The sequence below is a fragment of the Hippocampus guttulatus genome, chromosome 2, assembly GCF_054856545.1.
Source record: "Hippocampus guttulatus isolate MCC_2025c chromosome 2, RoL_Hgut_1.0, whole genome shotgun sequence".
In the NCBI taxonomy this organism is placed as follows: Eukaryota; Metazoa; Chordata; class Actinopteri; order Syngnathiformes; family Syngnathidae; genus Hippocampus; species Hippocampus guttulatus.
This window is the reverse complement of record NC_141262.1, coordinates 6,770,992-6,785,407: the sequence shown is the minus strand read 5'-3', so window position 1 is coordinate 6,785,407 and position 14,416 is coordinate 6,770,992. Positions and strand designations below refer to the sequence as shown.

The window sequence follows — 14,416 nt, the reverse complement described above, 5'->3', positions numbered from 1 at the left end:
ACATGAAAGAGAGTGGCGAGGAAAAAAAAAATCAAAACAATAACAGACTTTATCTTTGGGAGTGTGAGGGGGTTGCCAAATCCAAGGCCACTGTTTTTCTTGTTTTTCTTTTTGCCTCTTTCATGTTGGAGGGTGAAACACACACACACTAGAGCTAAGATCGGCCCTAAAAAATCGAGCCCGACCCGAACCGGCCCGAGGGTATTTAAGCCCGACCCGACCCCGATCACTTAACTTGATTTGCAGGCCCGAGCCCGAAGCAACCCGACATTTCATATTTTATTTGTGAGGAGGAGGGGTGATTTCTGATAACAAAGCCTTTCTTTTGGAACGAAATCTAAGTTAAACAAGACTGTATAAACATTTACATCTTTTATATTTCTGTTTCTGAAGAGGTTACATTAAGCGACAATTTTCTATCATTGACGGATTTTTTTTAAGAGTGGACGGGGAAAATTTAAGGCCGTCCGTCATTTTGACGGGTTGAAAATTGGGCCGTAAACCACCGCAGCAGTACGTCCTTAAGAATCTAGCGCGGCACTATATGAGAGAGAAGCAGAGAGGCAAAAAAGAATAATGATGGGTGGATCATAGACAGAGACAGGAAGGAGTTCTTTGAATTGTCATTGCAAGAGTTTAGTACAGTACGTGTTGTGATGAGGCGACTTCTTTTTTGCGAACCACGGTCTCTCGTGGTCAAAACTATTGACGGCCTCGAAAAAAAAAAAAAGTCAGCGAGAGAGAAGCCCGACCCGACCCGAACCCGAACCAATGATTGACATTTTAAGGCCCGACCCGAATTTCGGTCGGGCTCGGGCGGCCCGATCTTACCTCTAACACACACACACACACACACACACGCGCGATATACAGTACTGTATATAAATACTGCTTCCCTGGAGCCATTAGTGCTCACAAATCTGCTCTGTGTAGTAACGCAGGCACATGGTAAGGTTTAATAGCAAAGGGTCATTTTAACATGACAACGGGAGTTGCTTTGACAAACACTCGTTACTTTATCTTCTGTATTCGCGTCACTTTCAGGGAGTGCTTTTATTGCACCTTGATCGCTACGACAATTACTTACCAATCCCCCTCAGCTGCAAAGACAGAGAGAGAGAGAGGGGGGCAGAGAGACAGACAGAAAGAAAGAAAGAAAGAGGGGAAAAAATCATTATCTCAGGAGGAAAGAATTGCCATGGTCCAGGTGAATGGCAGAGAATTCCCCTCATGAGCAAGATGAAGTGGATTTTAGTGGAGTTGTGTTTCCAGCCAGTTGCTACTGGCGAGGCTAGAACAACTTGAATAATTAATGTGAGGCCTTATGGGTCCGGGTAGACATCAGTATTATTCAAATCTGTTCGGAATTCTGCATTGTTGTTGCATGTGGCATGCATTTTTAATACATCTACTGTATAAACAGGCAGCAGAGAGAAAAAACGTACAGAGCACATACAAAACATTGCATGTGTGAGCACTATAAATGGACTTGTACTTAGCGAGACATTTCAAAAGCTTGCAAAAAAAGTGTTTTTCATCAATTACATAGCACATATTCCGCTAAATTGCTTCAAGCGTGTTTTCACTGCCACACAAGACGATATGCTTGTCGTGTGCCTTCTCACTGTTCCAAAACCTTTGCGGACAACACAGTTGTTGCTGTTCCTGTCACGTTACGCATGAAGCAGGAAAAGGGAACTGCTTCGTACGTAACAGAGAATAAGTGGATCCCCGAAGAAGCAGACACCGACAAGGACTTCGTCAAAACAAAAAATATTTATTACAAACAAAACCCCGTCAAATAAACAACAGAAAGCCCTGGTGAAAACGAGAACCAGGAAATAAGGAAACGCGACAACAGAAAACGCTTGCAAAAAATGGCAAGGAAAATATGTTAGGACAAGTACTAGTTCACGTACGCTAATGTAATGATTCCCTTGGGACGACGAAAATTTAACCAACAGCGAATGGTATCGAATAAGAATTACAATCATAGGCAACAGCAGTGGCACGGCATGCAATACTCCGGCAATGGGTTGACCGTCGGAGCGCCTAGATAAAGCAGGTGCAATCACTGACAAATAGGCAGCAGGTGTGCAGGCGGCAGGAGTGAACGCGTGCCACCTGCTGCCGAATACGGAACATGACAGTTCCATGTGACCTTTACTGTGGCAGGCGCCTTGGCAGAGGTCAGGTCATCAGAAGGCCAGCGCTACCGTCTTCACTTCCATTACTCCCTGCGTCTCATGAGTCGAAATGTCGCTCATACATAGTTTGATATCACATCTCAATCAGGGAAGCGAACAGGAAGAAATTACGAGAGATTGAAATTGTGTCCTTGTGGGGTAAGGGCATCGCACGTCATCCATTTAATGAGAAAAACACCAGGCTACAATTCAATTTACTCTATTATGAGTGCGTGTGTCACAGTAAATGTCGTCACCTACAAAGCAGACGTGGCTCTGTTAAGCTGACGTTTTGGGTGGAAAGACAAACATTGCTACATATTTCAACAATGACTAGAGCAGAATAGGATAATTGTGAGAAAACTAAAGATAGTGAGGAGTGTGTCATTCACATAAGTGAACAAATAATTGGGTCCATGAAATAGACAGCTCCCGTTCCCATCACATGGTAGGACAAGTTGTTAAATTAGGTTATTGACGCTGTCTTTCACAAAGAGGATTCGAGTGAACTCCTCGACTCATTTCAACACTGTTGCCTTCCAAAACAGCAGCATCGACAGAGACATAGCAGTCTCTCAGATGGATTTAATTAAGTGTGTGGAGACTTGCCTCATATTGTAAAGTTGCTCCCTACGTAGCATTAAATGTGATATTACGTTATGAGCAGACTTGAGGTTTAAATGACACTGGTCAACAACATGTTTTTTTTCCATCTGAGATGCAAGGTAACTTTTTGCACTGATTCCAGATCTGCCCTCAAATTTTCTTGAGCGCACCAGGTTTTTATAGGAGTAAAAATCAAATCATGTTGTACCCCGCCACCCTAGTGAGGATTAAGCGGTTCGGAAAATGGATGAATGAATGAATGAATCATATTATACAATGGATCTATTCATTCATTTTCCAATCTGCTAATTCTCACAAGGGTCACGGGTAGTGCTGGAGCCTATCCCAGCTGTCTTCGGGCAGTAGGCGGGGGACACCCTGAATCGGTTGCCAGCCAATCGCAGGGCACACAGAGACAAACAACCATCCACGCTCACATTCACACCTAGGGACAATTTTAGAGAGTTCAATCAGCCTGCCACGCATGTTTTTGGAATGTGGGAGGAAACCAGAGTACCCGGAGAAAATCCAAGCAGGCACGGGAAGAACATACAAACTCCACACAGGGAGGCCGGATATGGAATTGAACCCGGTACCTCTGCACTGTAGGGTCGACGCACTAACCACTGGACCACTGGGCCGCCCCACAATGTATAATAATAATAATAATAATACATTTTATTTATAAGCGCCTTTCAAGACACCCAAGGACACTTTACAATAACAAAAAAGACAAAACAATACGGGTTGAGCAGCGGCAGCCAAAACGCGCCAGCGTTCACTCAACCCGAAGGTCAGAAAGAAACCACAGGGGAGGGAGAGAGGGAGAAAAAAACGCATGCTCGAACTACCCTCATTTTGAGGATAATTTGAGTGAGGCAAAAAAACTCCTGCACAAGCATATGACAGTTACAACAGGTCACAAGACATAAACAATGAAGACGGTGAATCAAGGGAATGTATGAGGGAGGTGGTGATGGTGGGGGACTAGCTTCCGTGCATATTTTCATCAGGGGAAGGTCGAGATAGCAGATGTTGTTTTGGTAGCAGGCTGCCCAAGAATTTAAGACAGCCTTGAGTCAGTGGCTTATGTCTCTTTAGTGGCGTCGATCAGCCAAATCCATGATTTCAGTCAGTATTTGAGCACGGATTCCAGTTTTCTCCAAGTTGTTGTCCATCCTGCAGTGACGCTCCAAAACCGCAACAGTTTGTGGTTGAGCACAGTCTGAGTGTTGGACATCCGCGTTATGCCATCCTTAGACCGGCAGCCTCGTCCAATAGAGCCGCTCCCGTCGGTTGAATTTTCGATAGATCAGGAAACTGCTCACACCAAACAGCAGCATACCTGTTATCGGAAGGCCGAAAATGTAGATGTCGTCCAAATCCTCAACGGACAGTGTTGACAGGCACACCATTCTCCGCTTCCTCCAAGGATCTAGGGTGTACCCAGCAGCAAAAGTCCCCGAGGGGCAAGTAGGCTCCCCACTGCCTGCTCTTCTCATCGAGAAAATGTTGTCGATGGCATCGAGAGACCAGCCAACCAATTCCATGTTTGTTTTTAGGATGAAAATACAACAGGAGGCTAGGAAAAGTCAGACAGACAGCACAAGGACTGAGTGGCGAGCAGGGAAGGGTGGGGGTGGGGTGGGGGACAGGAGCAGAAAGCAAAAGCGTCCGCCTTCGTCGAGAGCCAAGCAAGAAGTCTAATATAGTCTAATATATCTAATATAGTCTTAATATATCTAATATAGTCTAATATACTATCTAATATAGTAATACTGTATTTGAGAATTAAGGGTTACATTCAGCAGCAGGTGGAATTTTATTTATTTTTTCCTGAAACGTCAGTTATAAATGACCACACGTGGTAAAATCTGTCAAACTTAAAAACATAAAAATGAAAATAGCACTAAATAGTAAAGACATTTGTTGTTTAGGATCACATGAAGCGACATCAGTTTCAGATTTCCGGTTGACCCGTGTAAAATAAGACAAGAAAACCTGTATTGTCTCACAATAGAGAAATTCGCAATTTACAGCAGCAAAGTTTGGAGGGGATAAAGTAGAAAAAATAGAAAACAAGTATTTGCATGCACAAAATATTTTTTTTAACAAAAATGAACTGTACACAGTACAGAATGCAATATAAGAAATACAAAAGATAAGATATAAGCATACATGCAATTGCGTATATGCGGCATAAGGTAATTAGCACCCAACGTGATTGCTACACAATGTTGAATGCCTTATGTTCAGGAAGCTATGCAACACATTTTTTTTCTGTCCAGTCTACCACAACCTAGTTTTTTTGAAAGTCCATTTTCACAATGTTAACCGGTATTATACCAGTATCCTTCTTTCATACTATTCCAAAAATGCTTAGGCCTCCACCAGATAGTCTCTTCAATCCATTTACAGTTGACTAAACAAATAAGTTAGCAAGGGCTGTGCATCATATACAGTGCTGAGTGAGTGACATTGAGAAAAAAGTACCGGTAAAGAAAAAGGTGCAAAGGTCGGGACTAAACTGGCTCAGGGGCTGCATTTTTTAAAACTGCTTTTCATTCATTTGGGATGCGCATTGGTCCAATAAAAGGCGAAACGTGTCTCAACATATTTTAAAGAGAAATTATTATATTCGGGGTGGCCCGGTGATCCAGTGGTTCGCACGTCGACCTCACAGTGCAGAGGTCGTGGGTTCGATACCGGCCTTCCTGAGTGGAGTTTTCAAGTTCTACCCGGGCCTGCGTGGGTTTTCTCCAGGTACTCCGGTTTCCTCCCACATTCCAAACCCATGCATGGCAGGCTGATTGAACACTCAAAATTGTTGTTCGTCTCTGTGTGCCCTGCGATTGGCTGGCAACCGGTTCAGGGTGTCCCCCGCCCACTGCCCGAAGACGGCTGGGATAGGCTCCAGCATGCCCCGCGAGACTTGTGAGGATAGAGCGGATCAGAAAATGGATGGATGATTAGTTTCAGTGGCACTCACATCAAAAAACTAAATTTCGGTTTTGAGCGACACTGTCAGACAGGTATTAATCCAACACTATTCATTTTTTTCTTTTTTTACGGTCAGAATTTGCCATGGCATACAACTGCACTGTGTCAAACAACCTGAAGGAAACACGTAAGAGGATCACGTTGTCTCCCCACTCATTTAATTCCTTCTTTCCCGCTCCGCCCACAGTCGGCTACACCATGAACGACCTGATCTTCGAGTGGCTTTCTGAGAATCCCGTCCAAGTAGCCGATGACCTCACCCTGCCCCAGTTTGTGCTTAAAGACGAGATGGATTTGGGCTACTGCACTAAGTATTACAACACAGGTAACACACCAAACAGGCCTTTGATCGATTCAACTGTCACAATGAGTAATGGAATACCCGTGGGGTGTAAAATGCAGGTAAATTCACCTGCATTGAGGTGAAGTTCCACCTGGAGCGTCAGATGGGCTACTACTTGATCCAGATGTACATTCCTTCTCTCCTCATCGTCATCCTCTCGTGGGTGTCTTTCTGGATCAACATGGACGCCGCCCCCGCCAGGGTGGGCCTGGGCATCACCACTGTGCTCACCATGACCACACAGAGCTCCGGCTCGCGGGCCTCCCTGCCAAAGGTGAGGCATATCTACGAGGAGTTAATAGTGGGAAATTATTTTTTAAAAAAAATGTTTTAACTAGCATGATGAAATATTATCAGTGTGTCTACACTTGTGTCTGTTTAGTTTTCACAATATATTTTTTTCTTATGTCATTACAAAAGCTTTTGTTGGCAGAAACGTGTTTTAAGTAATGCCTTACTCACTCACCCTTTGACGACATAAACGGCGAGGCAACAGGAAGTACTGTGTTAGCGGCCCTTTAGAAGTTTTGTGATTGAAATAACTAACCACAATTTCGGACTTATAAATACTTACTTTGTTTTGCTTGGGCCTTGAATCATATTTCTCAAAACTCCAAAGTGTATTGTCTATAGTATTATTGTGCGAATGACACACAGATTTTCTGCTTATGGAAGCAGCGTGTGTAAAAAAGCAAACACATTTAAAGAGAATTTTAAAAATACCCATAATACCAGCATTTAAGACAAAACAGTTTTACACACACTTTTGTACGGATCCAATTTCCAGCGGAAGACGAATCACCTGAGCCCCACTGTGTCAAAAACCTAAGAGAGTAATCAAGTACTTTTTATGCCACTTGTCAGAAGCTAATACTGTTCTCCAATGCTAATCTGCGTTTCAAACAAATATCAATTCAGCTCTTGTTCCCTTTTGGCTTTGATATGATGATAGTTCACAGACAGTGAGTGAGTCTGTGTTATTCAGCTGCTGGACACCGGCCATAGCATGAAAGTGGCTCTGGATCTCCGCCAAGTAAAGCTTGAAGTATGTGAAAAAGTATGTGAGGCAGGAATATGTTATTAAAAACAGAATAGCTTGCTCTCTATGTCTGTCTCTCTCTCTCTCTCTCTCTCTCTCACTATCTCTCTCACACACACATACACACACACACACGTGCAGAAATAGGGAGACATGAAAAAAACATACAGTTTTTTTTAAGTATAATTATGTCAATTCAGATATCGATGTCAATTTATCTACCCATCCTATCTAAAAAGCAGTCACGCGGTCATCACAAAGCTAAACCCTTGCTAACATGTGTTTCTGACATCGCAGCGAGTGGAATACTGTACAACCAAAACTGATTTCAAAGCAGGAATTTTAGGTCAGCCCTCACACTGACCTTTGACGTCCTCACATCTTCAATACCGCATGTCTGTATTCTCCTGCGGTGACACTCTGATAATGGAGCCGTCATCAACATGCTCACTCACTTTCAGAGGAAAAAAAAATCTTGTGGAATTGATTCCACATATTTTGCACAAGTGGGGAATCTGAATGGTTTGTATTCAGACAGTTGCCGTCTCGCATCCACTTTCCTGTGACTGTCTTTGTAGACTGTTCTCACCTTTCATCTGCCAAAGAATGATCCATTATTTTGTGTCATAGCTGATATACCCCAGCCAAGAAAAGCCCAACCCGGATGCTCAATATCAGGAGTTCACATTTGATTAAGTGAGGATCAGGAGAAGGATTGATTGGCCTAGTCCTCCAAAGTCTTTCAAAGATGTCAAATTGGGGGCACTCTGGAGTCGGGGGTGGGTTATTCTGTGATGAAATTGTGACGTGGCGTGAATGTAAGACAAAGCTTGAGACGAAAATATGCGAGGTAAAAAGTCCCAGGTCAGGTGAGGACAACAATAACAGATGATGAGGTCATATTACCTTCTGCGTGACAGCAAAGTCAGGCTGTTTTGTTGTCATCCGGAAAAGCAAACACATGTTCTGCTCGATTGGCCAGAGGATCAATGTGTTTTCGGGTATGAGACTGCAGCATGTAACCATGGCAACTGAATATCCAGCTCATGGGCTACACCGACTACGCTAACAACTCAGGACGAACACACATAATGAGTTGTGACCACGTAATGGATTGCATGGTTGTGTTGGGTCACATGCTAGCTATTCTAGTCCCACTGACATAATGACAGGCAAAACTAGGCACTGTTAAAACTAAATACTAGAATAACAAAATATGGTAGGTAAGGAGGAAGTAATTGCGCTTCTTTGTTTATTACTACTTATTTAAACCGACTTAGATGGCCCTATCATACCAAGTAGCCTGGATGGAAATCATTTGCTTTTTAATAGTTATCATTGGGTAGGACTGGGCAATTAATAGAAATGTAATGGTGATTTTGATGTTGGTTTCTTATGAAGATACATGATCAAACATAATCCAGGAAATGTACTGTACGCCGCGGTGTCCGTTAGAAAGCGGTAAGGTTGTGAAAGCTCGCGGAAGGCATTGTGCAGCAAAGCGTGTGACAAATGTTATTCTGCGCCTCCCTGACCATGCTTTACGTTGTTTCATGACGCCACAGTTGGAGTTTACTGTAAAACAAACACACAAAAAAGAGCTACACGCATGGTTTATTTGAATACAAGATATAATAATAATATAATAATAATAATACATTTTATTTATAAGCGCCTTTCAAGACACCCAAGGACACTTTACAATAACATATACTTTGTTTTTGAAGCATTGCCAGTGCTAATGCTAAAGTTAACGTGAAATTCCATTGACAGGATAATAGACGATGAGCACTGAGCAATGACAACCAAGAGCACAAGTCAGGCCACTGTACCACTACATCATCAGTGACTAATTTCATTATCAATTAAAAGAATTGTGATTATTATTTTCTCCATAATCGTCCAGGCCAGTCATTACGGAAGTACAGCGGACTCGCGGTTACCATGTCTCTAATGAATTGGGAAGCTTAACCAAGACAAAAGTGGTGCTTTGCCACCATACTGCGACATATTGGTGGTAAGGAACTTTGTAGAAGTGAGTTCATGAGTTTTGTTTAAAGAAAGGAGTGCTTAAAAGGCAATGATAAACTTTCTAGGGAGGGACATTATTTTGTCATGGATTTTTGAATAGTGGGGTTCAAAGCTGCCAATCATTACCAATAGATGGAAAAAAAGCAAGTTTGGGTCTTAAAGACTGCATTTTGAAATTATGAACCCTTCATGGACACAAAATCATCACATCACAAAATCTACACTAATTGTAACCTGCTTCCCATACATCAAGTATTACTCGTGTCCCAGTATCGTGGCAGATGGTGGAGAAAAACATTGTCTTCACGCCATCGGCTGTAATCGGCGTTCGTGACCACAAACACAATAGAGACATCTGTTTTATTACATTGGCACTAACTACGTCCATTCCATTTAATCGCTGCCCACACACTTTTATTTCAACATTGTTTTTTCATTTGATTGTAAAGCAAAAAGCATGGGCAAGTTTGTCCTGAAGGATGGCAGGTTATGACAATTGATTTACGAATAGATTTAGACTATTTGGCTTCAAGCTTTATCATGTAGAAATGAGTGCTGTTTTCCTGGATGGGTTGGGGAGGGAGGGGGGGGGGCGCCATGAATAAAAAAATGCAGTATTAATAAAGATGAGTTAAGGAGTTTACAGACTCCCTGGAATGTTATACAAGCATGGAGGTGATTGAGGGGCTCTTATTTTTACCCGTGAAACATGTCTCTGCCGTCAAACAGCTATCACACACTTTGTACAGTAAGTACATCTCATGAGACTTCTGTCCATTCCATTTTCTTTGGCACTTATTCCGATGTAGGTTGTAAATGAGCTGGAATCGATCCCGGCTGCCTTTGAGCAAGACGTGTGGTACACCCTGGACTGGTCAACAGGGCACATACTGTTGAACTAGGGGTGAAAAATGACTCAAGTTATTCAGGTCCCACAATTCTCGAGTATCCGTTTATTTGGTGTTCACCATCAGGAAGACAGAGCAAGCTAAGGGGACTTACCTGACTTAATCCATGACCTCATGCCACCACGATCAATTTGCACTTATACAAACCAGAAATACTTTTCAAGAATGTAACAGCATTCAAGTATGCCACGTACAACATATGAGGCAGTTCATAATTAATATTCACCTAATAACATGACAAAAAAACGACCGACATATCGGAGGATGGAAAAATGGTCATGTTATTGTGGGCCAGTTAGCTGGCCCTGGAAGGATGGATGGATGAATTTGAAATCTCATTGGTCCCGTCCGTTCCTGCCATACTTGAAATTGCATTAGCCTGCATTCCTAATTCTAAAGGCTCTTGGAAGATTAGATTGTCATGAGCATGAAATGTGATTGGACAAAAACTCTAATATACATGTACTGGAAGTGGAGACGGTGCAGCCAAACTCCACACAGGAAGCCCAGAGCCGGGTTTCCACCCACAGACCTTAGAACTACCCTTGAATCCCACTGACTAATTACAATTCTCAGTCAAGCGAGAAAAGTGTGTCGAGACGGGGGACGGATGCTTCCTGCAATCTGATCGATTGCCTATTGATAAAGCCCGCATGACCTTGTGCATCCGTGTGCGTGTGTTTGTGTGCAGGTGTCCTACGTGAAGGCCATTGACATCTGGATGGCGGTGTGTCTTCTGTTTGTGTTTGCTGCCCTGCTGGAGTACGCAGCGGTCAACTTTGTCTCGAGGCAGCACAAGGAGTTCATCAGGCTGAGGAAAAAGCAGCGGCAGCAAAGAATTGTGAGTGTAAATCAAACAGGTCTTTACAGTTTGGCAAGAACAACAAATACAAACTGCAGACTCCATAACTCCGACGTATGCCTCCCGTTACGATGAACCACAGTATACATTTCCAGAAAGTGACACCATCAATACGCTACGACTGGCTGCCGTATGGCATGAAAAAGATCTGCTCTGTGCCTTGTTGCCATGGTGACTGGTGACTCTTGAAGCAACCTTGCCATTCTGTGGCGTTTGACATTCCATTTGCCATGGCGCAACAGCTAACCAGGTCAACCCTACAGCGACTCAAACCCGCAAAATTCATTCCACCAAATGCACCATAGAACCAGAAATAGAACTTATTGCAATACCGTATAGGAAAGAGGTACATGGATCACTTTCAGGCCTGCTCTGTAAAACATGGATAACGCGACTGTAATAGCAAGGGAATGTGGGCAACCGTCCAACAGACTTTGCATGCAAAATGGTCTATTTTCACAACAGTGACAAAGATACCGTAAGTACTTTGCGATGGAGTACACACAGGTATTCCTCAATTTATTTCAGTGTCAGACCCTCAAATGTCGACAGAAATCACCTGCCCACTGTAAATTTGAGACAGTGGATAAGCAAGTAAGTAGTTGTGATATTTTCTGTCAAAGCTTCAATGTCATTCAAATGACTTTTCTTACAGTTGCATTTGAGCTGCTACTATTCGTGGAACCTGATTTTCAACTTTTTAGAAACTAAATTGGAGAATTCCTGGTGGGACACGTTGTGATGGCCCATGTACATATATTTTAAGTTGTTAGTGTCGAATCAGTACAAAATGTTGAAAATGTAAAAGTCCTGGTGTTGCGTTGGGCAGGAGAAAAAAGACGGTCAACAAGACAAAATAATAAAAACCTTTCAGCCTTCACTCAAAACCTCATATATTTTCTAACTGCGTGTTTTGATCACATTTTATTGACTTTGCTCGCAAACATAATCAAAACCCCAGCAGCTGTTATGAACCCTGAAGAGGTGCACGTGAGCTACATAAAATCAACTTATTTATTTTCTCTCCCCGTTGAGCGTGTCCTGCATGAAAGCAACAGAGGTACACAGTAATAAATCATGTGAAAGTGTCCCAACTGTCCCTCTCCAGGTTACACAGTTTCTACCTGCAATAATAATCTGATCGGAATGGTCCTTCCATGCTTTTCTTGCATGTCCTCTTGAGCACTTTTTTTTAGCCTTGTGATAAAATGTCCCCCCTGAAGGTGAGGCATTATTACTGTAATGCAAGTGCAGGCTTGTTTACCATATTTCCTCATGTGGTGGACGGGGACATTTATACACTCAGCTGTGTATCCACATTACATAAGATCGTCTTTTAAGAAGCAGAGTGCACATTGGCTAAGCAGTTAACCATTTATTGCGGGAGGCGTTTATTTGTCCTAAGTAGATGTTGAGTAATTTCAGGAAATACTGTAATTATCAAGAAGTTGAAGCATTGAAGTGTCCACGCAGGAATTTGCGATTCCGCAATCGTGTTATTTGCCGCGGAATTGAATCGAAATACGGGCGAGGTGCAGAATGACATTTACATGTCGTGCTCATCCTGGTAGCTCAGTCAGGCTACATTCACACTACAGGCGCGATGCCCAATAACGATTTTATTGTTGAATCCATTGTTTTTAGTGTACTCGTTCACAGTTACAAAACAACTGCGTCCTCTCGTTAACTGAACGCGTCCGTCAAATAACACGCATGCGCACAAACAAGGATGTTGGGCGGCACGCGCAAAAGACGACGACACGCAGCAGTGTTTACGGAAGTAAATGAGAAACAACGTGTAAGGGGTATTTTTTCTTAAATAATCTCATATAAAAAGACAACACATGTGCGAGCAGGTGGAACGGTTATGGGTAAATGAGGCGACACTTTTCTTTCTCTTCATTTCATGGAGACGTCGAGTAAAGATGATGTCACGTTACGCAGACGTCTGCAAAATTTGACGTCGCGTCATAATAAACGAACCGTCTGTGGTTGAATTACATTCATTATCATACTGTATGCAACATGTTTACAATATCTGGGTCAAGTGGCTAGTTTACACTTTAAATCTTAGCTTTAATATCACTTGTTCTGTTCTGCCTCAAACCCAAAGTTTCGTGAAATGTTTTGCACATTATAAGTAATGAAAATAAAATCTAAAATGATTAATAATTAAACATACACGTCTTTAGAGGGACAATGAGAATACTATTGGTTATTTTACCACCATGATCTTCCACATCGTTTTGGTTTTACAGATAATTTCCTCTTAACTGGTCATTTTAGGGAGGCGGCCCGGTAGTCCAGTGGTTAGCACGTCGGCTTCACAGTGCAGAGGTACCGGGTTCGATTCCAGCTCCGGCCTCCCTGTGTGGAGTTTGCATGTTCTCCCCGGGCCTGCGTGGGTTTTCTCCGGGTGCTCCGGTTTCCTCCCACATTCCAAAAACATGCATGGCAGGTTGATTGGACGCTCTAAATTGTCCCTAGGTGTGAGTGTGGGCGTGGATGGTTGTTCGTCTCTGTGTGCCCTGCGATTGGCTGGCAACTGATTCAGGGTGTTCCCCGCCTACTGCCCGAAGACGGCTGGGATAGGTTCCAGCACCCCCCGCGACCCTAGTGAGGATCAAGCGGTTCGGAAAATGGATGGATGGATGGTCATTTTAGGTCATTTTTTTGAATGCCCGCGGATAATCAACTTTCAAGCCGCGGAATCAAGATTTGTTCTCTGCAGACTCAGTATTGTTCTCCGTGGAATCAATAATTTTTCTATGCAGATTCCTGGGACAACTAACTTTATATGCTCTTCCATTAATATCCCTTATAAGTCTTTCAGAAAAATAACCCTTTACACTAAATCCAGACTGTGTATTCAGATTGTTTACATTTGATGAGAAGCTTTGCATCTTCATTCATTCCCCGGCGTGTCTGCAATAGTTTTTTGGAGGGTTTTTTTGAATGCCTCGAGCCAGAGCAAATGAGCTCACCGAACTTCTTCCCAAATCAGAATATTGTATTTTTTTTTAAACTGGCAAAATTAAAAAGGAGCAGTGAGAATAATAATTGCAACTATGTGTCTTGGAGGAACTCGCCTGTCTGAACGGGAGTGTCGAGTCGTTGCGGAACGTGAACGTCATTCCCGCTAGCGATACCACCTGCAGGAATGTGACTGAGCACTGCCGCGCCTGTATCAGGGTAAAGCGTGAACCCTGTGTGAACCCTCAACTTTGAACCCTCACTAACTGATCGTGATGAAAGTTCAATTTCCCCTAACAAGCACTTTGTGTCAAAGCCCTCAAGAGTGTTGTAATCCTCCCTTTCTGACCTTGTTTTTGTTTCTTCGCCTTATAAATGTGTGCTCTGTTCCACCATATCCCATTGTATTGCCTGTTTTTAGGGAGTGCCCTCTCCTCAGTGCACATTTCTAACCCATGTTCTCTTTTG

General features: G+C 42.9%; 1 protein-coding gene across 2 annotated transcripts in view; it reads left to right on the top strand.

Annotated features, from left to right (window-relative positions):
• Positions 1 to 14,416, top strand: part of glra4a (glycine receptor, alpha 4a) — a 58,429-nt gene that overhangs the window by 40,834 nt on the left and 3,179 nt on the right. Inside the window, exons 6-9 of one of the 2 annotated variants that reach the window (XM_086133299.1) lie at positions 5,980 to 6,117; positions 6,195 to 6,409; positions 10,805 to 10,954; positions 14,057 to 14,167. In XM_086133299.1, coding sequence (XP_085989425.1) covers positions 5,980 to 6,117; positions 6,195 to 6,409; positions 10,805 to 10,954; positions 14,057 to 14,167 — 614 coding nt within the window. The remainder of the gene's footprint in view (positions 1 to 5,979; positions 6,118 to 6,194; positions 6,410 to 10,804; positions 10,955 to 14,056; positions 14,168 to 14,416) is intronic. The other variant, XM_086133305.1, reaches the window with a different exon arrangement.